At 50.7% G+C, this 23925-nt stretch overlaps 1 protein-coding gene across 3 annotated transcripts; it reads right to left on the bottom strand.

The window, feature by feature from the left end:
* Nucleotides 1-1757: 1757 nt before the first annotated feature.
* Nucleotides 1758-20452, bottom strand: NAA40 (N-alpha-acetyltransferase 40, NatD catalytic subunit). Of its 3 annotated transcripts, XM_078341255.1 has the most exons (10): nucleotides 20311-20452; nucleotides 12817-12903; nucleotides 12508-12665; nucleotides 12084-12179; nucleotides 11027-11079; nucleotides 6670-6765; nucleotides 6441-6599; nucleotides 6187-6270; nucleotides 5283-5360; nucleotides 1758-4995 (listed from the first exon to the last, which is right to left on the bottom strand). In XM_078341255.1, exons 3-10 carry the CDS (start codon nucleotides 12604-12606, stop codon nucleotides 4854-4856), a joined length of 807 nt encoding a protein of 268 aa, XP_078197381.1. In that variant the 5' UTR covers nucleotides 12607-12665; nucleotides 12817-12903; nucleotides 20311-20452; the 3' UTR covers nucleotides 1758-4853. The 3 variants fall into 3 exon arrangements, with proteins under 3 accessions (XP_078197381.1, XP_035118964.1, XP_009006629.1); XM_035263073.3 differs by lacking the exon at nucleotides 12508-12665; XM_009008381.5 differs by lacking the exons at nucleotides 12508-12665; nucleotides 12817-12903.
* Nucleotides 20453-23925: the final 3473 nt, after the last annotated feature.

Genomic DNA, 23925 nt, shown 5'->3' with positions numbered 1-23925 from the left:
TCACTATGATGCACAGGTTTTCTTGCACTCCTGGCCTCAAGCGATCCTCCCACTTCAGCTTCCCAAAGTGTTTCGGCTACAGGCATGAGCCATGGCACTGGCAATTTATCCTTAGAGGGAAGTAATGCCACCACAAGTAGTTCACCAGGCTCCACGGCAACATCTTCCCTCTCCCCAGACCCCATCTGTCCTCAGGGGTGTAGAACAACCTCTATTGCACATGGGGAGAGGATTCTAGGAAAAACTAGAAAAGCCTTCCCCCTAGTTTGAACTGACTACCTCCAAAGCCGGCAGCAGAAACCATCTGGTGAGTGGCGTCCCACTCCCTGGGACACAGTCCCTTTCAATCCAGCACAGGCTCTGGGCTGTCTACTGCCTGGCAGCGGGGGCTCTGGCTCCACCTGCCCATGGGCAGCCCCAGGAGTCACACCACACCTCACTGAGGCAGCTGCTGTGGAGGGCCCAGGCCACTGTGAAGACGGAGGAAGAGCGGGCGCAGACCTCAACTCTCCCTGCACTCAGCCAGCAGGGATGAAGGAATGGCCCCATGCCCTCCAACTGTGGCCATTTACCCTTCAGCAAGGGATGGCCATCTCAAGAAGTTTCTGCCTGGGACAAAAACACAATCTTCAAGGAACAAAGAACATGGGGTCCAGAATTCTGCCACAAGGAAAACTGGCTGTGTGATTCGTCATGCAAATTGCTTTCCCTTCCCAAGGAAGGGCTGTGCTGCCTTTCTTTGGGCCGGCCTCAGGTAAGATAGCTGCACAGACCACCCGCAGGTGTGCCCTGCCCACAGGTGAGAGGCCACAACATGCCATGGCTGGTACCCACAGGACAGGTGTGATCCTGGCTCCTTTCCCCAGATGCTTAATCTGCCAGGGCCAAAACGCTCCGTGTGGATCAGGGTCTCCCACTCTTTGCTCCAGCAGATGCAGACCGCCAAGCAGAGTATAGCAGGGTAGGCCCTCCACTGGCCACAGAAAGTACTTCCGAGATCCAGCTCCCCGGACCAGGACCTGGCAGGATCCCTGTCTGGGGAACAAGCTGCACAACTCCATCTGTCACATCAGGGGGGTCAGAGCCTCCCCTAGCTCATAACTCTCCTGCTCTGGCAGGCCTGACGTGAGCTGCCCTTCTTTGAAGCCTTTGTCTTCTGTGAATGGAGGGAAGAGGGCAGGAGTTTTAAGAGACAAATAATATTTTGGCCAGGCGAGGTGGCTCATACCTGTAATCCCAGCACTTTGGGAGGTTGAGGTGGGTGGATCACCTGAGGTCAGGAGTTCCAGATCAGCCTGGCCAATGTGGTGAAACCCCAACTCTAACAAAAAAAAGAGAGATGAATATTTTGAGTAACCCAATAATGCTGAAGAGGAAAGCAGCACTCTCGTCTATTGACCTCCCACACACAGGCACTGGAATTTATGCTTGGACAGATGTTAAATGTCCCAAGCCCTAGCTTGGGACTTTTTCTCCAGGATGCACACCAAGCGCCCTTCAGAACACCTCTGCCCACACTCGGAACTTCTGGGAAGCAGCACACACATACATCTGGTCTGTCCCCACCTCTGGCTGCTTGCCCCAGACACCCTGAGGTTTTCTCCAGCCTGGGGCTTCTTCACAGGGCAGGGTATCGGGCCATCATAGCCACGCATCTCCCAAGACTCGGGGCCAATGCTGGGACAGGCTCAGGGCCTAGGGCTTCCCGGGTCCACGTTGCCCACAGTGTCCCAGCATCAGGAAGCCATCTCAGCAGCTGAACAAAGTGTCTTTTATTTGTGACGTACAAATACAAGCAATGCAAAAAGAGATCACTTTTTCCCTTTGATTCCAGTGATAACAAGCTGCTAAAGGGAAAAAAAATTTCCTCTTAAAAAAAAACAGAAGGGGTTAAAAAGAACCATTTACATGTCCTATACACATTTGTCATCAACAAAAATTAGGATGGATATAACAAAATTTAAAAATCTTAAAAAAGTATCTTAACATGCTCCAAACAAAAAACAACAACAAAAAGCCTGGTACAAAACGGCTGTTACGTTTCTCTTTGTTGTTTTTTGAGACAAAGTCTCACTGTCAGGCTGGATAGCAATGGTGTGATTTTGGCTCACCGCCACCTCTGCCTCTCAGGTTCAGGTGGTTCTCCTGCCTCAGCCTCCCAAGAAGCTGAGATTATAGGCGTCCACCACCACAACCAGCTAATTTTTGTATTTTTAGTAGAGATGGGATTTTGCCATGTTGACCAGGCTGGTCTTGAACTCCTGACCTCAGGTGATCCACCTGCCTCAGACTCCCCAAAGTTCTGGGATTACAGGCGTGAGCCACCGCGACCAGCCATGCCTGCTGTTTCTCAAAACCAAGACCTAGGGGAACTGGAGAAAAGACAGATGTTTTGGAAACGAATAGGCTCAACACCAAGGGTGATTGCGGGTCTCAGTGCCTCTCCCACCCCAGCCCCGATCTCCTGAGGAAGCCTTGGGACATGGCTTGCAGAGACTGAGGTAAGCAAGGCATGGCACCAAGCACCATTGTCCAGCTGGTGCCATGCATCCAGTGACTGGAAAGAGACAATGTACACCGAACTCACCTTACATGGGATGACTACAGAGGGTTCCTTTCGATCCCCCTGAGGGAGAAGGATCAGGAATCCATGATCTAAGACAATAAATATTTAATCATATGTGTCCTTTGTGAGACAGGGACCAGAGAAAAATGTCTTCCTAAACATGCTCCTGTGATTTCATGGTTCTTAGGAATCCACCAAACCCTCCAGCAATGTCAACTCTCCCTGGGGTGAAAGCCCCAGGAGCCAGCAGGGTGAGGCAGAGGCAGACTTATTCCAGTGTAATGCCACAAGGCAACTCTCTTAGGAGTGCCCAGTCCCACTGCTGCCAATCAAGAGCAGCGCAGAGTGCTCAGCAGAAGGGCCAGGCTGGGTGAGGGAGGCCCTGTGCACAGAGGCTCCTGTGCGAAGCAAGGACCACTTAGGAGATCTGCCAGGACAGACTGCCGGAGTCGGGCATAGGGTCGGGTGTGAGCAGATGCTGAGGTCAGAGGGACCAACAGACCTCCACAGGAGCAACTTCACGAAGGCTAGAACCTTTATGATACTCCCCAAAGCAGAGCTCAGGGATGTCCAAGGGGAGCTGCTAGGTGCTTTTTCCTGGATAAGGATTTGTTTTTTTTTTTTTTTTTTTTTGAGACAGAGTCTTGCTCTGTTGCCAGGCTGGAGTGCAGTGGCACGATCCTGGCTCACTGCAACTTCCGTTTTCCGGTTTCAAGCAATTCTCCTGCCTCAGCCTCCCGAGTAGCTGGGACAACAGGCATGCACCACCATGCCCGGCTAATTTTTTGTACTTTTAGTAGAGATGGGGTTTCACCATGTTGGCCAGGATAGTCTCGATCCCTTGACCTCGTGATCCGCCCACCTCGGCCTCCCAAAGTGCTGGGATTACAGGCGTGAGCCACTGCGCCCGGCCAGGATTTGGTTTTTCTTTCCTGGAAGAGGAACAAGGCCTGGAGATCAGGATGAGCATTAGCTCTGAGCCTGCATCCTCTCTATTCTGTAAGAGAAGAGAAGGCTTTCTCCTTCCCCTGCTCCAGCCTGTTGCCACAGGGTAACACCAGAGACAAAAGCAGCTGTTTTGGCCACTGAGAGGCATTCCTGCTGCAGCTGAGCTATGGCCCGGCTAGGCCATGGCAGTGGCACTAGTGCCTCACTGAGGCAGTGAGGGGCAAGGCTGAGGAGTGCAGGCAGAGGGGCCTGCTGCTGGCTGGGGGCTCTCTGAAGAGGGCGAGTGGCCACAGGGAGGGATGCCCTACCCTTAGAGAGCGATCAGCACCAAGAGAAGACAAGAAATGGAGTTAACTATTGGAGGAAAGAGAAGTCCTTCTGGGAATGACAAGGGGCTCCCTGATGTTATTCTCCCCTTAAGACTAAGAACAGAGGTATCTAGGGTAGAGGCGAGAGGCAGAGGAGAAATAACGGTGAGGGCTGGCAGACATGAACAAGCAGAACCTCTGGCTTTCTTCTATGAATCAAAAGCTCAAGTGACTGACATGAGACCAGGAGGTTAAGCTCAGAAAGCAGCCGGAGGTTAAGCTCAGAATGCAGCCAAGTCCAGGAGCCTAGAGAAGATCATCCCCACAGCGGGCCCCACAGAACACCTCATTCCTGGTCCTTTCAGGCTCTCTCACTGACAGCGATGGAGAGAAGCAGTCTTCCTCGAGTCAGCTGGTCCCAACATGAGCCCACTCCGTGAATCCATAAAAACAGCTGGAAAGAGCTTTCTTCACTTCCCTGCGTCTTGGCACAAAAGATCTTCCCATGGTCTCCATAGGAGCATTCCATCTGTGAAAGCGTGAGTCTCTCTGAAGCCTCCCTGTATGCCCAGATCTTATAACCAGTGTGTTCCTCTTTGGGGATCAGCAAACCCTAGACCCAGGACTCCAGAACTTTCATAAAGGTGGGCATAAACATTCCATTTGTCCAAGTGTGTGTGTATGGGAGCAGGGACGGTGCCAGGAATCTAGGGGCTGCAGTGGTGGGAGAACTTCCACTGCAGGGCCCAGGAGCCAAGTGAGGAGGCAGCCGCCGTGGAGGATGAGCTTCACAGTCAGGCCCACCCACTCCTCCCTCTCCCCTTCATTCCCTCCTGGCACTCTGGTCTCCTAGGAGAGGAGGAGCAGCAGCTCATACCACTTCTCTCCAGGATTCTGTGCTCTCAGGCTGCAGCCTGGCACATGCAGGGCTGGGGAGGCTACAGCTCTGAGGGCACCTGGCAAACGGTGAGACCAGGAAAGAGGAAAGGCCTTAGGAGAGAGCACTGTGACTTGCAAGTGGCTCTGAGAGTTCAGTGGCAGCAGCCACCACAGTGCCCACCCGCGTGGGAGTGTTGGCTGTCCCCAAACTTGGTCCTCCGGCTCAGGATCTCATAGGAGCAATCCTCCCCACAGCAACCGGACATGCTGGGGGAAGAGTCATCAATTTCAAATCTGCAAGGCAGGCAGGAGAGAAGAGTTGGTGGCAGGGAGCTGAATATGCCTTCCTCCCTGGCCCGAGGACTCTTCTACTAGCCACACCGATAAGGCCCTTGGATGAAGGTGCAGGAGGAGGGCAGGGGACCAAGTCAGAGGGCACTACCATACCATCTCCCCAAACCTGAACCCCCATGCCACTGGACTGTGAGCTCAGGTATCAGGATGAGTGGGGGCCAGGACCAGAAAAATGGTCCTCAGCAGGCCCACCTACCACCCAGAAGGACCCACACCCAGCTCCTTACTGCAACGCTTCTCTGAAGAACTGGTAGGCGCCATGATTGTGTTTAAATACTGTTAACATAACCTTCTTCATCTGTGTGCTGGAAGAAAGCAGAGCAAGCACCTTTTAGAAAGAGAAACATGGCCAGGCGTGGTGGCTTGCACCTGTAATCCCAGCACTTTGGGAGGCTGAGGTGGGAAGATCACTTGAGCCCAGTAGTTGGGAGACCAGACTGGACAACAGTGTTGGACTCTGTCTCTACAAAACATTTTAAAAATTTAAAAAATTAGCCCAGTATGGTGGCATATGCCTATAGTCCCAGCTGCTCTGGAGGCTGAGGCCAGAGGACTGCTTGAGGCTCAGAGGTAGAGGCTACAGTGAGATATGATCACACCACTGCACTGTAGCCTAGGTGACAGAGTGTGAGACTGTCTCGGAAAAAAAAAAACAGGAAAAACAGAGACTAAGGTCATGCTTCCTTTCTTTTCTGTCTCTCTTACCTCCCTTTCACCCAAAGAAGTGTTCCTGAACTTGGCCTCTAGCCTCCAGAGGTCTTGGACCCCCATAGCACTCATTGCTTCCCTCCTTCACAGGTTGATGAGACTGCAGAAGCATCAGCCCTGACCAGACTGGCTTCTTCCAGAGTAGGGATCTTTCCCACTTTCCCTCTGTAGCCCCATTACTTAGGTACAGAATGTGGCACAGCTTAGGAACTCAAAAGATTTTTCTTTGCTGAGGTGAACATACAAAATCTGGAGTCATAACAAGGCAGGGAGTGTCTTACTGAGAGGGTTCTAAGACACCTTTCTCACAAAACATGCCTAGGAGCCTGGCCCTCCAACGAAGCTCAAAGAATAGCAAGTGCCTCAGTGACAGCTCCCTGCAACTGAGTGCTGCACGGGCCTCCTAAGAAGCAGGGGCCTTACCTGTTGGCCATGAGCTGCAGGATCTGTATGAGGAACTTCCCCAGGCCTTTCCGCCGCACCTTGCTTTCCAACTGCACTTCATAGCTAGGTGAAGAAAGCAGAGAGGTGAGCTTGCAGGATGAGCATGAGGAGGCTGTAAGGGCTGGCAGAGGAGCTTGCAGTTCCTGGCAGCCCACAGACCTAGGTAGGCTGGAGTGAGTGCCTGGATTCACCAGGGTCTCTCTCCCTGACCTCCCCCAAGCCATGGCTCCTACCAGTACAGGACTTCATCCCCGCACTCCACGTCAAACCGGAAGTGAGAAAAGGCAACAGGGACGGAACTGTTTTCCCAAGCAATGAGGTACCAGGCTCGGTCATCTGTCATTTCCTCCCGTTTCTCTCGGTCCTTCCAGCCCCACTCGCTCTGCTCATACCTGGGGAATTTGGGAGCAGTCAGACAGGGAAGGCGAGAGGAACTAGGCTCCCTCACCAGGATACGCTTACATGGTTTGCATATTCATTTTGGTCAGGTCGAAGGCCCAGTCCACGGTGGCAGGGTCTAGTCCAGACACTCGCTTACATTCAATGGAGACATTCAACCTGAGAAGAACAGGTGGTGCTTGAATGGGTTACAGTGCTCCTGCCAGGACACTGCTGTTCCCCACTCAAAGGCTCCAGGGAAGAGGGCCTGGTCTCTGTTATCTACAGAGAAGAGCCAACCCTGTACCTTCCCCAGCATGACCAGAGAAGGTGCCTTGCAGGAACGAAGTCTTTCAGGCTGAGATTAAGAATTGTGGCCACGAAGCCCACCCCCCACCACAAGGCCTGCCTCCTGCCTCCCCAGGATGTCCTTATCTGCCTCGGCACTTTGTAAACTTCTTGTCTCTCTCTGCTACCTCTTTATTCTTTTCCCACCTTTTCTGTCTCTTCTGTACTTTGCTATAAACACTCATGTCTTCTGTTATTTCGTTCCTGCCCTTAGGCATTTTTCCTGTTGCTGTAATTTCTGAACTGACTCCTCACTGTACTCCCATGGGACCCCTTTCCTCTTATCTACCAATCTCGCCTTCAAAACCCCTGGGTGACCCAAGGTCCTTCAAGAAGACTATAATTCAACACACCCCAAACCCGCCCACCCATGCCAGGAGTCCTGTCTGCTTCATCTGAGGAAGGGGGATACTCTCAGCTAATCAACAGGGTGAGGTTGACATGGTGGCTCACACCTGTAATCCTAGCACTTTGGGAGGCCGAGGCATGTGGATCACCTGAGGCCAGAAGCTGGCCAACATGGTGAAACCCCGTCTCTACTAAAAATACAAAATCAGCTGGGCATGGTGGCACATGCCTGTAATCCCAGCTACTCAGGAGGTTGAGGCAGGAGAATCGCTTGAACCTGGGAGGCAGAGGTTGCAGTGAGCTGAGATCATCACTGCACTCCGGCCTGGACAACAAGAGTGAACAAACAAACAAAAAAAACGGAGTGAAGCAGGCTCCAGTACAACACTATTTTTCTAAATCCACAAATGCCACAGATGTTAAGGTATCTGTTTCTAAATGAAATTTAAGTAAAAAGCAGTTAAACTCCTTGACCAATCTGTGAAATCACATTCTCTAGATAGCACTACACTCTGAAAGGACTAGAGTCAGCAAACGCTAAGCCTTTAAAAAGCTCCCATATCGGCCGGGCATGGTAGCTCATGACTGTAATTCCAGCACTTTGGGAGGCCGAGATGGTGGATCACGAGGTCAAGAGATCGAGACCATCCTGGTCAACAAGGTGAAACCCTGTCTCTACTAAAAATACAAAAAAATTAGCTGGGCACGATGGCGCGTGCCTGTAATCCCAGCTACTCCGGAGGCTGAGGCAGGAGAATTGCCTGAACCCAGGAGGCGGGGGTTGCGGTGAGCTGAGATCACGCCATTGCGCTCCAGCCTGGGTAACAAGAGCGAAACACCGTCTCAAAAAAAAAAAAAAAAAGAACATGAAAGTAAGATCACAGCTACAGGAATCACACAAAATTCAAGGCACCAGAGGAGCCCAGAGTTGGCTGGCAACGCCTGTTTTGGAGCTAACACATTTCTGGAAGTCGGTGGGAATGTGAAATATGGAAACACTAAGAGACATCACAATATGGGATCTCTAAAGCATGTCAAAAGACTTTTCAGAGACCAGGAGCGGTGGCTCACACCTGCCATCCTGGCACTTTGGGAGGCCAACGTGGATGGATAACTCGAGGTCAGGAGTTCAAGACCAGCCTGGCCAACATGGTGAAACCCCATCTTTACTAAAAATACAAATATTAGCCCAGCATGATAGTGTCTATAGTCCCAGCTACTCAGGAGGCTAATGCAGGGGAACTGCTGGAACCCAAGAGGCAGAGGCTGTAATGAGCCAAGACTGCACCACTGCACTCCAGCTTAGGCACAGAGTGAGACTCCACCTCAAAAAAAAAAACAATACCCATACCAGCTGTTACTTACTGAGCCGAATATATTCTGTTTCCTTCTTAAAACAACCTTGCAAGTTTGGCATAATCCTATCTGACAGGTAAGAAAATAAGGCTTGAAGAGTATGAGCGACTTCTCCAAATAGAGTTAATAAGCAAGCCAGCTATAATCCAACCCCCAGCACAGAGAAGCCACAGCCCTTGTTCATCCCCAAGCCAAGATGTTATATTCTGGAAGCACAACTCATCAACAGCATTTCAACTAAGGCAGATTATGCCTCCTATTTTAGATACCAAAAGGACAAAAAAAAGGTGAGGAAGCTTTCAATCCATGGCCTGTAGTTAACTGGATCAGCAATAATAACAGCAAACAGGGTTAGGGGTGAAAGCTGACCTACTGGGTACAATGGTCACTATTTGGGTGATGGGACACTAGATACCCAACCCCACTATTACACAAGATATCTGTACATGTACCCCCCAATCCAAAATAAAATAACAGCAAACACTTATCTAGTTTTCATTATGCTGCAGGAACTAACACTCTGCATCTTATCCTCCTGACACTCCATGAGAGAGGTACTATTATTAGAACCATTGTTGGATTTGTTTTTAGACAGCATCTTGCTGTCACCCAGACTAGAGTGCAATGGTGCCACCACGGCTGACTGCAGCCTCCATCTCCCAGGCTCAAGCAATTCTCCCACATCAGCCTCCTCAGTAGCTGGGACTACAGGCATGTGCCACCATGCCCAGCTAATTAAAAAAAATTTTTTTTTTGTAGAGACAGGGTCTTCCTATGCTGCCAGGGCTGGTCTTAGATTCCTAAGCACAAATGATCTTCCCAACCTCAGCCTCCCAAAGTTCTGGGATTATAGGTGTGAGCCACCACATCTGGCCTAGGCCCATTTTTTACCAGAAAACTGAGGAACAGAGAGGTTAAGTAATTTGTTGAGGGTCTGCTAGGTGCAGCACTTTAGGTGGGGGAATCACTTGAGGACAGGAGTTTGAGACCAGCCTAGGCAATGTAGTGAGACCAAAATTTATACGTGTGTGTGTGTATATATATATATATATATATATATATATATATGAGAAAAAGTAATTTGCTCAGGGCCAAATAGCCAGTAAGTGGCTTTTAACAATTATACTATATACTCAGGGAAAGATCACTAGATTGGAAATTAAAAGACCCCTCAGCTGTCAGAGGGAAACTCCATAAACTCAGAAAGCTCATTTGACTTCTCTGAGCCTCAGTTTCCCATGAGTTAAATGTGAGTGTCAGCCTAGATAATTTTCCAAGTTTGCTTCAGCTCAATAATTCTTTGTAAAGAGAGAATCATCAGTACTAAAGAGACATTAGGCCAGGCACGGTACTCATGCCTGTAATCCCAGCACTTTGGAAGGCTGAGGCAGGTGGATCACTTGAGGCCAGGAGTTCAAGACCAGCCTGGCCAACACAGTGAAACCCCATCTCTATTAAAAATACTAAATTTAGCCAAGTGCAGTGGCTCACACCTGTAATCCCAGCACTTAGGAAGGCCGAGGTGAGTATATCACAAGGTCAGGAGTTCAAGACCCACTTGTCCAAGATGGTGAAACCCTGTCTCTAATAAAAATACAAAAATTAGCTGGGTGTGGTGGCATGCACCTGTAATCCCAACGACTCAGGAAGCCGAGGCAGGAGAATCGCTGAACCAAGGAGATGGAGACTGCAGTGAGCTGAGATCACATCACTACTCTCCAGCCTAGGTGACAGAGCAAGCTTCCATCTCAAAAAATAAATAAATATTTATCTCTATGGTCAAAGATGTTACGTGTAGAGTGGCAAATACACACACATACACACACACATACACACACACACACACACACACATATATTTATCTAACAAGACATCAGGCTGGGCGTGGTGGCTCATGCCTGTGATCCCAGCACTCTGGGAGGCCGAGGCGGGCGGATCACCTGAGGTTGGGAGTTTGAGATCAGCCTGACCAACATGGAGAAACTCCGTCTCTACTAAAAATACAAAATTAGTTGGGCGTGGTGGTGCCTGTAATCCCAGGTACTCAGGAGACTGAGGCAGGAGAATCGCTTGAACCTGGGAGGTAGAGGTTGCAGTGAGCTGAGATCACGCCATTGCACTCCAGCCTGGGCAACAAGAGCTAAACTCTATCTCAAAAAAAACAAAAAAAACAACCAAAGACAACAAAAACAAAAAGACATCTTTGAGATTAAGAGCAATCTTTGCTCATTTATGGATTCCTGTCACCCTACCTGGGGGATAAGCCAGTTTCTGCTTTTTCATAATATGAAGAAGAAAGAAAATGTGGGTCTGAGGAAGCCCACTCTGGAAGGGGAATTCCTGAAGATACTCAAGCAGACAGCAGTTGGTAATGCTCAATATGACTCACCCATTTCTATCATATTTCTTGAACACTGGGAAAGCTTCCAGAGGGTCTCCGAGCTGTGGAGGGAAAGAAAAGAGGACTAGCACAGACACGTGTGGCAGAGGTGCAGGCCCTGTCCCAAGAGCTATTGTCTTGGAGTGGGACGCTGTGGGGACCCACAACGGGAGACTAGCTGCAGCCTTACAGACCCTCCATCTGCCTGGCTCTGAAGTCACATGTGCGAGGAAGGCTTTGGTGGGGAAGCCCAGGAGAGTTAAGTTTGGCATCACCTGTTCATTGGCCTGTGGGCATACTACCTGCTCAGAACACAGCTAACCCAAAGCAGAGAGGCCATCTGATCTGCCTGCACACTTCTTAAAAGCCTCCACTGCCTTCACCTGCTTAAAACTCCAGATGGAAAATCATGTCCCTGAGCCACACCCTTATAAATGTGGAGTGTTTACTATGAGTGGGCTAAAAGAATAACCAAAAAATGGGATACTAAATGAGGCAGGGGCTGGGCACTGTGGCTCATGCCTGTAATCCCAGCACTTTGGGAGGCTAAGGCAGGTGAAATGCTTGAGCTCAGGAGTTCAAGACCATCCTGGGCAACATGGCCAAACCCCATCTCTACAAAAATGGGCCAGGTGTGGTGGCAGGCATCTGTAGTCCCAGCTAGCTGAGAGGCTGAGGTGGGAGGATCACTTGGGCCCAGGCGGCAGAGGTTGCAAGGCTGAAGTGAGCAAAGATCGTGCCACTGCATTTCAGCTGAATGACAGAGTGAAACACTCTCTCATAAAAAGATTTTTTAAAATTATCTAGATCCTCCTCTATCCATAAGGAAGAAGATCCACAGGGAGGCAGCTGCTTCACTGGAATCCACATTTTCCTAAACACCTGGGCCAACTGCTGGCGCCTCCTCCCAACACACAGGTATGAGCTCAGTTTTCTGAACAGCAAGGAGGCAGAGGTGTGGGTGGGTAGTGTCACAATTCTGCCACAGGGTGGCGACAAAATAGGCCAAATCATAAACCAAGTGGAAGTCCCAGGAGGCAAGGACTGGGAAGAAAGGGAGAGTCACCCTGTTGGCAGCGTCCACTTTGGCACAAACGGCATCCATGGCTGCTCGCTCCTCCAACCGCTTCTGCTTCTTCTCCTTGGCTTTGCTTGACTTTCTCTGCAACAGGGAAAAGCAACGTTAGCTTGAAGGGCTGTGGCCAATCAAACACTGATTTTCCCTTTGAGGAACCAAAGGGCCCTGCATCCACAGGCCTGGCCCAGCAGCAAGAAACTTCCCACCTCGGCTGCCACACATTTGGAGGGCCGGGGAAGACCCAACAAGGTCACTTGGTAGCAGGAAGTCCTCAGAGGTCACCAGACTTCTCAGCTTCCCCTCAGGAAGAGCAGTGGCCCTCCTGACACAGACACTGTGGGGACCAGTGAGACAGCAGACAGTGGCTGCAGCAGGCCAGTCCCCAGCAGGCGCCTAGTAAACATTCACTCACTGAAGAGGGAACATCCAACTCTAGGCACACTGAAGACTGCCTCAGGGAGGATGCGGCATCTGAGGGAGTCGCTGAGGCTGTTCCTAAGTGTAAGTTCATTCAAACCCTTTTCAGTGTCTTCTGGCTTTGGGAGACAAAGATCTGGTCGGCCACAGCTCCTGTGGGAGTGGGGTCTCATTAAAGTGGGGGCCATCTTCTGACTCTAAGACACATAGCCATTCCGAGAAGCCCTGCTCAGTTAAGGCCAATGAGTGGCAGGCACACTATATGCTAGCCAAAGGGCTGAGGACAGGGGCCCAAGGGGTTCACCTCAGGACAGAGGTGACACGTGGTCAGCAAGACGAAGTTGCAGGCAGTCAGCAGCTCGCAGCAGAGGAGCAGCAAAGGGGGATTCTCCTGGCACAGAGCAGAGAACGGCAAATCACCCACAGCTGTTTCTAGAGCAGGTCCTGGTTTGAGGCCAAGGCGGGATTCTCTCAGGCCTAAGACCTGCTCACCCTATTGTGAAAAGCTGGGTAACACAGGGCAAGAGCCAGGCTCTGAAGTCTGGCAGACTTCATCTAAAGCCTCCTTTTTTTTCTTTCTTTCTTCAGGCGCACTGAAGAAAGCCTCCTTTATATATATATATATTTTGAGATGGAGTCTCATTCTATTGCCCAGGCTGGAATACAGTGGCATGATCTAGGCTCACTGCAGCCTCTGCCTCCGGGTTCAAGGGATTTTCCTGCCTCAGCCTCTCGAGTAGCTGGGATTACAGGCATGTACCACCACGCCCTGCTAATTTTTTTTTTAAAGACGGGGTTTCACCATGTTGGCCAGAATGGTTTTGATCTCTTGACCTAGTGATCCACCCGCCTCAGCCTCCCAAAGTGCTGGGATTACAGGCGTGAGCCACTGTGCCCGGCTTCTTTTATCTGTTGTTGTTGTTTTTTTTTTAATATAGACAGATTTCACCATGTTGGTCAGGCTGGTCTTGATCTCCTGACCTCAGGTGGTCCACCCACCTTGGCCTCCCAAATTGCCGGGATTAAAGGTGTGAACTACCGCGTCTGGCCTAATTTTTGTATTTTTAGTAGACAGGGTTTCACCATGTTGGCCAGGCTGGTCTCGAACTCCTGACCTCAAGTAATCCAGCTGCTCAGGTGGGAGCCATCAAAGCCTCTTCCTGCTCTCCACGCCCCCGCAGTATTAGGACAAGACACAGCACTTCAAGCCTCCTCCCATGGCCTGATGAGTGAGGATCCCCATGAGGGTCAATAGGATATGTGTTCAATAAACAGCCGTTCTCATTCTCTCTCCCGCAGGCAACCTGAGAGCACAGAGGGCCCATGCCACCCAGCCAGTCCCCAGAAGGCACTCCAAAGGCACTGGTAAGCTGGCTCTGCTTTTTACCAATAGAGCAGCCTCTTTTGACACCTCCTACCCCTCCTTTCCCCAAGCTCTTTTTAGAGGTTTGATAACCCCCAATTACATCTAGCCCTAACACAGACTGGCCCCAGGAAAGGACACTCAGAGGGATTAACTCTTCTGCATGAGTTGAAAAACCAGCTGCTGGGGAAGTTCTCAGAATCAATTCTACCCTCGATTTTCCAAAGAATGACAGTTTACCTCCTGCTTTAATCAGCCAAGAAAGAACTCACCAGGAACTTACAGGGATTGCTCTCATAGGCACAAACTCTACCAACACCAGTTACTAATCATCTCATGGCTGAGCGTTGTGTGGAACACAGGCAAGATCTCCTGTCTTACCTCCTTAGAGGAAGGAACAAACCAGAGAATGGGCTGTCTGCATAAGGCTGGACTCCTGGGACAGAACCATCCTCCCTCTACCATGGATAGGCTTAGAGTATTTATCTTTTTCTCTGGAAATGTGGGTTTCAAGACAACAACGAGATACAGCTTGCAAAGTGCTTTTATAAACATTATGTTTCTTTTTATTTTTTGAGAGATAGGGGGAGTCTCACTATGTTGCCCAGGCTGGTCTCAAACTCCTGGGCTCAAGCAATCCTCCTGTTTTGGCCTCCCAAAGTGCTGGGATTACCGGCGTGAGGCACCACACCGCCCAGCCTACGTTATGTGTTTCAATTCTCAGGGCAGAAACTATCACCTCCCTTTACACAATAGGAAACTGAGGCTTGAAGGGACAATTTGACCACTCAAGAGTTGTGCAGTGAAGAGGGGCAGAGGGAGACTCAGTCCCAGGATGGACTGCAGCTCATGCTTGTTACACACTGTCTCCTACTGAGGCACCCACATCCTGCAGAGTGGACTTCCACTCCATCATCAACAAAGATTCTTGCACCCTGCCAAGATAACACCTGGGCTTCAGGAGCCCTCAGCAAACACTTGGCAACTCCTTTCTCATTGCCTAGCTGGTTTGTTAACAGCGTGCCAATACAGTGCCGGTACAGGCCCTACCCTCAGCACCGAGGCAGAGATGGAACAGAGAAGCCTCGGATAGAAGGTCTCCAGGGCTGCACCATGGGGCAGAAGAGCATGAGCTTTGGCATCAATCAGACCGGGCCTATGCTCTTCCTGCCACCCCTAGAATGACTTGTGAAAGCAACTCCATCTCCATGAAGATGCGGGTGCAAATGCTGACCTCTTGGAGCTGTAAGGGCAGATTAGGAGCCAGCACACCTTCAGAGTGGGTACAAGTTCCCTTCCTTTACCCTACATGCTTGCTCTCTTACCACAATACAGGGCTCAAGGACCAAAGGTGCTGGAGGGCAAGGGTGACGCCCAGAACTCAGAAAGCACTGAAGCCTGGGTTCCCTCTATCTCATTTCTAAGTATGAGAAGTAATTCCTAAGCACAAGCAGCAGGAGGGCCAGTCTGGCCTCCAGGAGATCTGTAGGCTCATTCATGCAGACCTGGCAAGCTAGGCAATCCTCAAAGCAAGGCCTGGGGCTGCCATGACCTGAGACTGCGGTAACTCAAGAACCCCTTATGTGCTCCACCGCCTGCCCACGGGGCATGAGGCAGGGTGCAGCCAGCTGGGCAGACCGCAGGGAGGGGCCACACTAGGAAAAGTGGTCTCCTACTATTCCAAATAGCTTTGCCCCTGCCTTATGGAGGTGAGGCTGTCCTATGAAGGCACGAGAAAATGCTCCTAATTAAAATGAGAAATAAGCACAATGAACAGTAAAGCTCACTGTGGTTAAGTGTCTTTCCCAAGGGAGCTTTGTAAAAAAAAAAAGAGAGAGTGCAGGATTTTGAGTCAAAAGACTTGGATTTGATTCTCAGCTCTTTCCCTTAATAGCTATGTGACTTCGGGCAAGTTACTTGAGCTCTTTTCATCAAGTTACTCCAAATTTCTCTGACTCACAGTTTTCTTATCCATAAAATGGGGCTCACAATGCCTACACCAGCAGCTGCAGGAAGGGATTCTGTTTACAGGGACCTCCCTCAGACATTCTGCCGGTGCTTCCATAAGGGTGATCAATCTAATCTTCACAACCCAGCATGGTAGGTGTGACTACTTCTTTGATGAGAAGTCTGAGGCACAGAGACTGGACACAGAGCCGGTGAGGAGAGTTCTCGAAGCTGCTCTTCCTCCCACTCCCTCCTCACTCCCTCGACTCTGCCCCATGCTGCAAGGGTAGATCCACTTTATCTGCCTATATTCACCCAGTGCTCACCAAACAGCAGGCACTCAGATCATAGCTGCTGAATGAATCATCCAAGATTCAAACCCACATTTGAACCTAAAGTCCATGCTCCTTCCACTTTGTCACAATTATGTTTATATGGCACTTTTTGTTATAAAGGGTTTTATAAATATTTTCCTGTGCAGTGCAAAACTCCTCCCCTTACTATTCCCATCGAAGAAGCAAGTCCACACACAGTTCTACGACTGTAAGAGGTCATAAAGACAAATGAAAAAAGGTGGCTTATGCCTGTAATCCCAGCAGTTTGGGAGGCCAAGGCGAGTGGATCACCTGAGGTCAGGAAGTCAAGACCAGCCTAGCCAACATGCTGAAACCTCATCTCTACAAAAAATACAAAAAAATTAGTTGGATGTGGTGGCGGATGCCTATAATCCCAGCTACTTGGGAGGCTGAGGCAGGAGAACGGCTTGAACCTGGGGGGCAGAAGTTGCAGGGAGCTGAGACTGTGCCACGCACTCCAGCCTGGGCAACAAGAGCAAAACTTTGTCTCCAAAAATAAAAATAAATAAATAGAAAAAAAAGAAAAAAATGTCCAGATGGGAGGAGGAGGCACCTTTCAGAAAAGGAATTCGGCATCTCTGAGGTTTTCAGTATCAATGTCTCCATCTCATATAGTATCCAGTATCCAAAATGAACCTGTTTTTGGTGAAGCAAGAGAAATGCAAATTCTAATTCCTGAAAGACGACACATGTGTGGCGACCAGGACACATGTGTGGCAACTGAAGAGAAAGCCTCCATCTGAAGCCTCACTCAGCCTGAGGCCAGGCTGTCAAGTGGAGCCCAGCCCTCTGCCACAGGGTGACTACAAGGAATGATGACTCCCCAGCACCCACAGTTGTGGAATGAGGGTGATGAGATCGTTCCAGCTGTTTCGGGGAGGACAATTCAAGTCTCTGTTACTGTGAATTTTAGGCCAGAAGAGACTTTGTAGGTCTGATGTGAGAAACACATCTGTAAAGCGTAAGTAATAAGCGGAGCTCGGTGGCTCATGCCTGTAATCCCAGCACTTTGGGCGCACACCACCATGCCCAGCTAATTTTTGTATTTTTAGTAGAGACGGGATTTCACCTCGTTGACCAGGATGGTCTCGATCTCTTGACCTCGTGATCCACCCACCTCGGCCTCCCAAAGTGCTGGGATTATAGGCATGAGCCACCTCGCCTGGCCTTTTTTTTTTTGAGATGGAGTCTTGCTCTGTCACCCAGGCTGGAGTGCAGTGGTGTGATCTCTGCTCACTGTAACCTCCACCTCCTGGGTTCAAGCGATTCTCCTGCTTCAGCCTCCTAAGTAACTGGGAGTAGTCCGCCACCATGCCTGGATGATTTTTTGTATTTTTAGTAGAGACAGGGTTGCACTGTGTTAGCCAGGATGGTCTCGATTTCCTGACCTGGTGATCTGCCTGCCTTGGCCTCCTGTAGTCCCAGCTACATGGGAGGCTGAGGCAGGAGAACTGCTTGAACCCAGAAGTCAGAGGTTGCAGTGAGCCGAGATCGTGCCATTGCACTCCAGTCTGGGTAACAATAGCAAAACTCCGTCTCAAAAAAAAAAAAAAAAAAAAAAGTTTAAGTAATCAGATTGAGGCCCTAAAGGAAGCAAGGATCACGGAATCTCTGGGGCATATTTCTTATTTTTTCCCTCACCCTGTCTAATGGAGTGGAGGGCCTGCTATTTCGACCCAACCAATGAGGAAGTGTTGAAGTAAAATGTCACGTTACACTTCTTGTTTTCTGCTGAATCCGTAGTGCCTGCTTCTGGTTAGACAGTTACTAAGCGACACCCGGGACACGGTTTTCATTTAGTTTCAACAATGGCTGCATCTAGGACCTTTCACCAAAATCTAGGTTAAATATGCCTAAATCTCTAGACTTGGTTTTCTACATATGAAGTATGTAATACCCAAAAATCTTTGGTAAAACATGATGACTGTTTTGACATAGACAACTATTTTTGTCTAATATGTTGATTTGTTCAGTCGACAAATATTGGAGGGGAAAAAAACTAGGTTAACAACAGTTAAAAATAGCACAAATCTATTTTAGATCAGTAAAGTGAAGGCTGAGGATACAGGCAAAAATAACAGCCACTATTTAGGAGACACCTCCTTAGTAATCCACATCCATTATCTCACTTAATCTTCACTACCAACCTAAGGGGGAGGTATCTGCATCCCCACATCCCTCACACAGGTGAGGAAATTAAAACACATCAAAGCGTGGTGGCTCAAGCCTGTAATCCCAGCACTTTGGGAGGCCGAGGTGGGTGGATCACGGGGTCAAGAGATCGAGACCATCCTGGTCAACAAGCTGAAACCCGTCGTTACTAAAAATACAAAAAATTAGCTGGGCGTGGTTGCGCGTGCCTGTAATCCCAGCTACTCAGGAGGCTGAGGCAGGAGAATTGCCTGAACTCAGGAGGCGGAGGTTGCGGTGAGCCGAGATCGCACCATTGCACTCCAGCCTGGGTAACAAGAGCGAAACTCCGTCTCAAACAAACAAACAAACAAACACATCAAGGCCAACTCATTGGCACAATATTATACCGGCAGCAGCAAAGATGAAGCTGGAATTGAGGTACCTCCAAAGTCAGGGTTCCCTTAAGTGATGGAAATTCCATATGGGCGTGGTGGCTCACACCTATAATCCCAGCACTTTGGGACGCCCAGGCGGGTAGACTTCTGAGGAGTTCGAGACCAGCCTGGCTAACATGGTGACACCTCGTCTCTACTAAAAATCCAAAAATTAACCAGGTGTGGTGGCAGGCGCCTGTAATCCCAGCTGCTAGGAAGGCTGAGGCAGGAGAATCGCTTGAACCCAGGAGGAGGTTGCAGTGAGCCAAGATCGCACCATTGCACTCCAGCCTGGGCGACAAGAGCAAAACTCGGTCTCAAAAAAAAAACTAGGCCGGGCGCGGTGGCTCAAGCCTGTAATCGCAGCACTTTGGGAGGCCGAGGCGGGTGGATCACGAGATCAAGAGATCGAGACCATCCTGGTCAACATGGTGAAACCCTGTCTCTACTAAAAAATACAAAAAATTAGCTGGGCATGGTGGCGCATGCCTGTAGTCCCAGCTACTCGGGAGGCCGAGGCAGGGAGAATTGCTTGAACCTAGGAGGCGGAGGTTGCGGTGAGCCGAGATCGCGCCACTGCACTCCAGCTTGGGTAACAAGAGCGAAACTCCATCTCAAAAAAAAAAAAAAAAAACTAATATAGCTAGCACCAGGGAGGACGTTATCTTTTAAAGAGGGTGACTGATACTGCTGTAATTAAGAATTAGCACGGTGAACGCACAGAAACTTGCAAACAACTTCTGCCCTACCCTATATGCTGGGAAAGTAAACCAAAATGCACCCCCAGGCTGCCGGCCGGAACAGGTGGTCAATATCCATCCGCGGCCTCCGCCCCCGCCTTCCCCGCATCTTCTCGGCTCACCTGCACAGCCCTCCCCTTGCAAAAGCATCTGCACTACCCAAACTCCTAACAACCCAAGTGGTCCTAAGAACCACTTCACTGCAACCAGTAGGCGTCAAGACAGGAGTCTATGGGAAGGGAAGGGAAGGCTGTGTTTATCAAGAGCAGCAGGAACCTGCTGGAGAGGTTTCCCCACAGTGTAGGGGAACTGGCTTCGCTGAGACTCGAGTAGCGGGAAGTGCAGTGGACTGGGATTCGATTGACTCAAAGTGGGGTCTGACGCCCCAGCCAGTGTGACCTTGGCTAGGCGCCTTCTTTCCTCTGGGCCTCAATTCCCTCCAAGCCAGGGTTGACCTCGGATGTGAAAGCGGCGAAGCTGGTGACTGCCAGGTGATGAGTGACCCCGGGGGAGCGGGAAGCTAATCGCAGGGTCCGCGCTGGCGACGGGGGTGGGGAGGCCGGTAAGGGGTCCGCGAGGCAGGAAGGGGCTGGCGTGACGCTGGGGGCGGCGAGGGGGTGGGGCCCCGGACTAGAGGCTCTCCAGAGGATTCCCGGGCTAGGCCTAGCGTGGGGACCCTTAGAATCGGGGAGTCGGGTCAAATGGGGGCAAAGGGTCACGTGAAGCTGGAGGGGGTTGGGGTCACGTGAGGGGGGGTTTAAGAACAAAGGGGGTGAGGGTAGCGAGGAGCGCCCCTGAACCTCCCGTCTCCTCAGCCTCACTCACCCCCATAGCGGCGGCGGCAGCGGCGGCGACCCTTAGCTCCTTCTTCACACACTTGCCGGCAGGGAGACGGTAACGGCAACGGCTGCGACGGCAGAGGCAGCGGCAGCGACAGCAGCAGAGCGGAGGGCTCCGCACCGCGCATGCGCCTCGCAGCTCCCCCGCGCGCCTTGGTACCGCGCCGGCGCAGACCGGGGTGGGGGAGCGGGAAGCCGCCGCGCAGGTGGAGCGTCCGCGAGGCGGGCCGAGGGTCTCCGACCAGGAGGCGGGAGCGCGGAGGAGCGTCGCGCCAGGAATGCCGGGCGCCCCGGGCCCGCCCCCTCGCCGGCTTGCGTCTGTAGCTATGGCAACGGCGGCGCAGGCCTGGCCGTTCACCCCGGCCGCGAGCCGCAGCGCCGCTGGGGGCCGGTTGAATGACAGCAGCTCCCCTGAGGCCAGCGCTTAGCAGCCGATGGCACAGCTACCTTCCCAGGCGGCCAATCGCGTCTCGACCTGTGAAGTACCTGCCCTTCCCGAGCCCCCCCCGCCTGCGCGCAGCGGAAGTCTTTGGAAACTTTCCCGTCTTCCAGATCTTGACTCTTCAAATTCCTTTTCTAACCAGAGTCCTGTTACTCATTCACTCGTCTTCTAACCATGCATTCGCCTTCCATTCATCACGTTCTCAATAAACATTAACTTGCACCTGCACGGTGCTGAGCCTAGGGGGCACAGAGAGGAGAGAGGTGCCATCGCAGCTCGACACCTCACGGCTTAGAGGGGAGACGGTCACGTAAGCACTGTTTAGGAGAGAGTGGATGGTGCTGTTAGGGTGAGACACCAGGCATCCCTGACAGTTTTAATTTCAACCCATCCCCAGCACTCCGGATTGACCCGCACCCGACCCGAATCCAAACCGCCAGGGGCGCTTCCGCAGTGTGCACACCCCTGAGATCTACCCCAGAATCTCCTGGGGTGGAGCCAGAGTCTTCACTTCCTGGTGCTCCCCAGGTAGGGTCTTAGACACGAAAATCAGAGAAATGCTGCCCAACACTTCAAGTTTAATGGACTTTTTCAGGTTTTGCTCATTACATCTTTTTTTTTTTTGAGATGGAATGTCACTCTTGTTGCCCAGGCTGGAGTGCAGTGGCGCGATCTCAGGTCATTGCAAACTCCGCCTCCCGGGTTCAAGCGATTCTCGTACCTCAGCCTCCCGAGTAGCTGGGATTACAGGTGTGAGCCACCATGCCTGGCCGACCCTGTCTCTAAAAAAAATAAAAATAAAAAAAGGGCCAGGATCGATGGCTCATGCCTGTAATCCCAGCACTTTGTGAGGCTGAGGTGGGCGGATCACCTGAGGTCCGGAGTTCAAGACCAGCCTGACCAACATGGAGAAACCCCCGTCTCTGCTAAAAGAGAGAGAGGGACAGGGTCTCCTGGTCACCCAGTGCAGTCACAGCTCACTGCAGCCTCGACCTCATGGGCTCAAGCAGTCCTCTCACCTCAGCCTCCTGAGTAGCTAGGACTAGAGACATATACTAGCACATGCAGCTAAAATTTTTTTTAAATTTATTTTTTGTTGACATGGGGTCTCACTGTGTTACCCAGGCTGGTCTCAAACTCCTGGGCTCAAACACTTTGACCTCCCAAAGTGCTAGGATTACAGGCATGAGCCACTGGGCTTAGTCTCATTATTTCAACTTTAGTGCTCAGGGCAAATTCAGTGCCTACTGTATGTTCCAAGCAGCAAGGAAAACAATAAAAAACAGAATAGACACCAGTCTTGTATCCTAAAAGGAGACCAGTAATAGATGAAATAAATAGGTAATATACATAGTAAGTTAAATGATACAGGCTCTAGAAGGAAGAGAAAGCAGAGAGAGAGGACAGGGAAGGTCAAGATTCATAGTTTTGGACTGGCACAGTGGCTCACACCTGTAATCCCAACACTTTAGGAGGCTAAGACAGGTGGATTTCTTGAGTTCAGGACTTCAAGACAGCCTGGGCAACAGAGTGAGACCCTGTGTCTATAAAAGAATACACACACACACACACACACACACACACACAAAATTAGCCAGGCATGGTGGTGTGCACTTGTGGTCCCAGTTACTTGGGAGGCTGAGGTGGGAGGATTGCTTCAGCCCAGGAGGTGACTGTTGCAGTGGGCTGATCGCACCACTGAACTCTAGCCTGGGTAACAAAGCCAGATACTGTCTCGGAAAAAAAAAAAAAAAAGGAGATTTATAGTTTTTTTATTCTGGGAACATGTGCACTTTATCAAACACCATTGTAGAAAAGTGTGTGAGGATCCGAGTCATGGCACCGAGAAAAGAAAAAAAAAAGAAAAGTATGTGAGGATAAAGGGCTGATACAGGACTCAGCTCGGGGGCAGGGCAAGGAATGGAAGGTGGAGTATGTGGGAAACAGGTCACGGGCAGAGCTCCTGGCCGGGATGATTCCTCTTGATCTATTGATAGACTTGCAAGATCAATCCTGGGATCATGATGAGCATTCTGCTGATGATGATGTCCAAAATCTGGTCCCAGACATTCAGGCACTTGGCAGTAGAGGCATAGGCCTGGGTCCTGGTCAGGTCGCCAACTCTCTTCCTGTCCCTAGACTTCACAGAGTAGGCGAACACTATGAAGCCCAGGCAGCAGGAGTTCATGAAGAGGGTGTTCAACAGGGACCAGATGACATGGTCAGGCACAGAGGTCTCACTGTGGATGCGGATCACGGTGGATGTTGGGGGAGCGGGGTTGTGGGGCGCCCCCAGCATAGCCACCTCATGCTCCTCCTTGTGGGGATGGTCAGTGTTGGCGGGAGTGAAGAAGGTTTGGACAGTGTGGTTCATGATGTCCAGGGAAGACCAACTACAGTCAGGTTGCTGGGATGGTTCTCGGTAGGTTAATTTATAGGGTTTTTTTTTTTTTGAGACGGAGTTTTGCTCTTGTTACCCAGGCTGGAGTGCAATGGCGCGATGTTGGCTCACCGCAACCTCCGCCTCCTGGGTTCAGGCAATTCTCCTGCCTCAGCCTCCTGAGTAGCTGGGATTACAGGCATGCGCCACCGTGCCCAGCTGATTTTTTGTATTTTTAGTAGAGATGAGGTTTCACCATGTTGACCAGGATGGTCTCGATCTCTTAACCTCGTGATCCACCCACTTTGGCCTCCCAAAGTGCTGGGATTACAGGCTTGAGCCACTGCGCCCGGCTAATTTATAGTTTTAACTAGGATGCTCAGGAAAGGCAAAAATGGGGTGATACTTGAGTCAAAATCCAAAGGTGAGGGAGCAAGTAATGAGAATGTCTGGGGGAAGGGGATTGTGGGGTAGGAGGGTCCCAGAAACACCCTGGCTTCTGGGTTGAGATGAGAATGTAGGGACAAGATCAAAGGAAAGGCAGTGTCCGGTCCCGGTGGCTCAGGCCTGTAATCCCAGCATTTTGGGAGGCCGAGGTAGATGGATCATGAGGTAAGAGATCAAGACGATCCTGGCCAAGATGGTAAAAACCTATCTCTACTAAAAATACAAAAATTAGCCAGGCATGGTGGCAGGCACCTGTAATCCCAGGTACTTGAGAGGCTGAGGAGAATCACTTGAACCCGGGAGGCAGAAGTTGCAGTGAGCTGAGATTGCAC

This window comes from Callithrix jacchus, chromosome 10 (genome assembly GCF_049354715.1).
Source record: "Callithrix jacchus isolate 240 chromosome 10, calJac240_pri, whole genome shotgun sequence".
Classification (NCBI taxonomy): domain Eukaryota; kingdom Metazoa; phylum Chordata; class Mammalia; order Primates; family Cebidae; genus Callithrix; species Callithrix jacchus.
The sequence above is the reverse complement of the archived record's forward strand: the minus strand, read 5'-3'. Positions and strand labels throughout refer to the sequence as shown.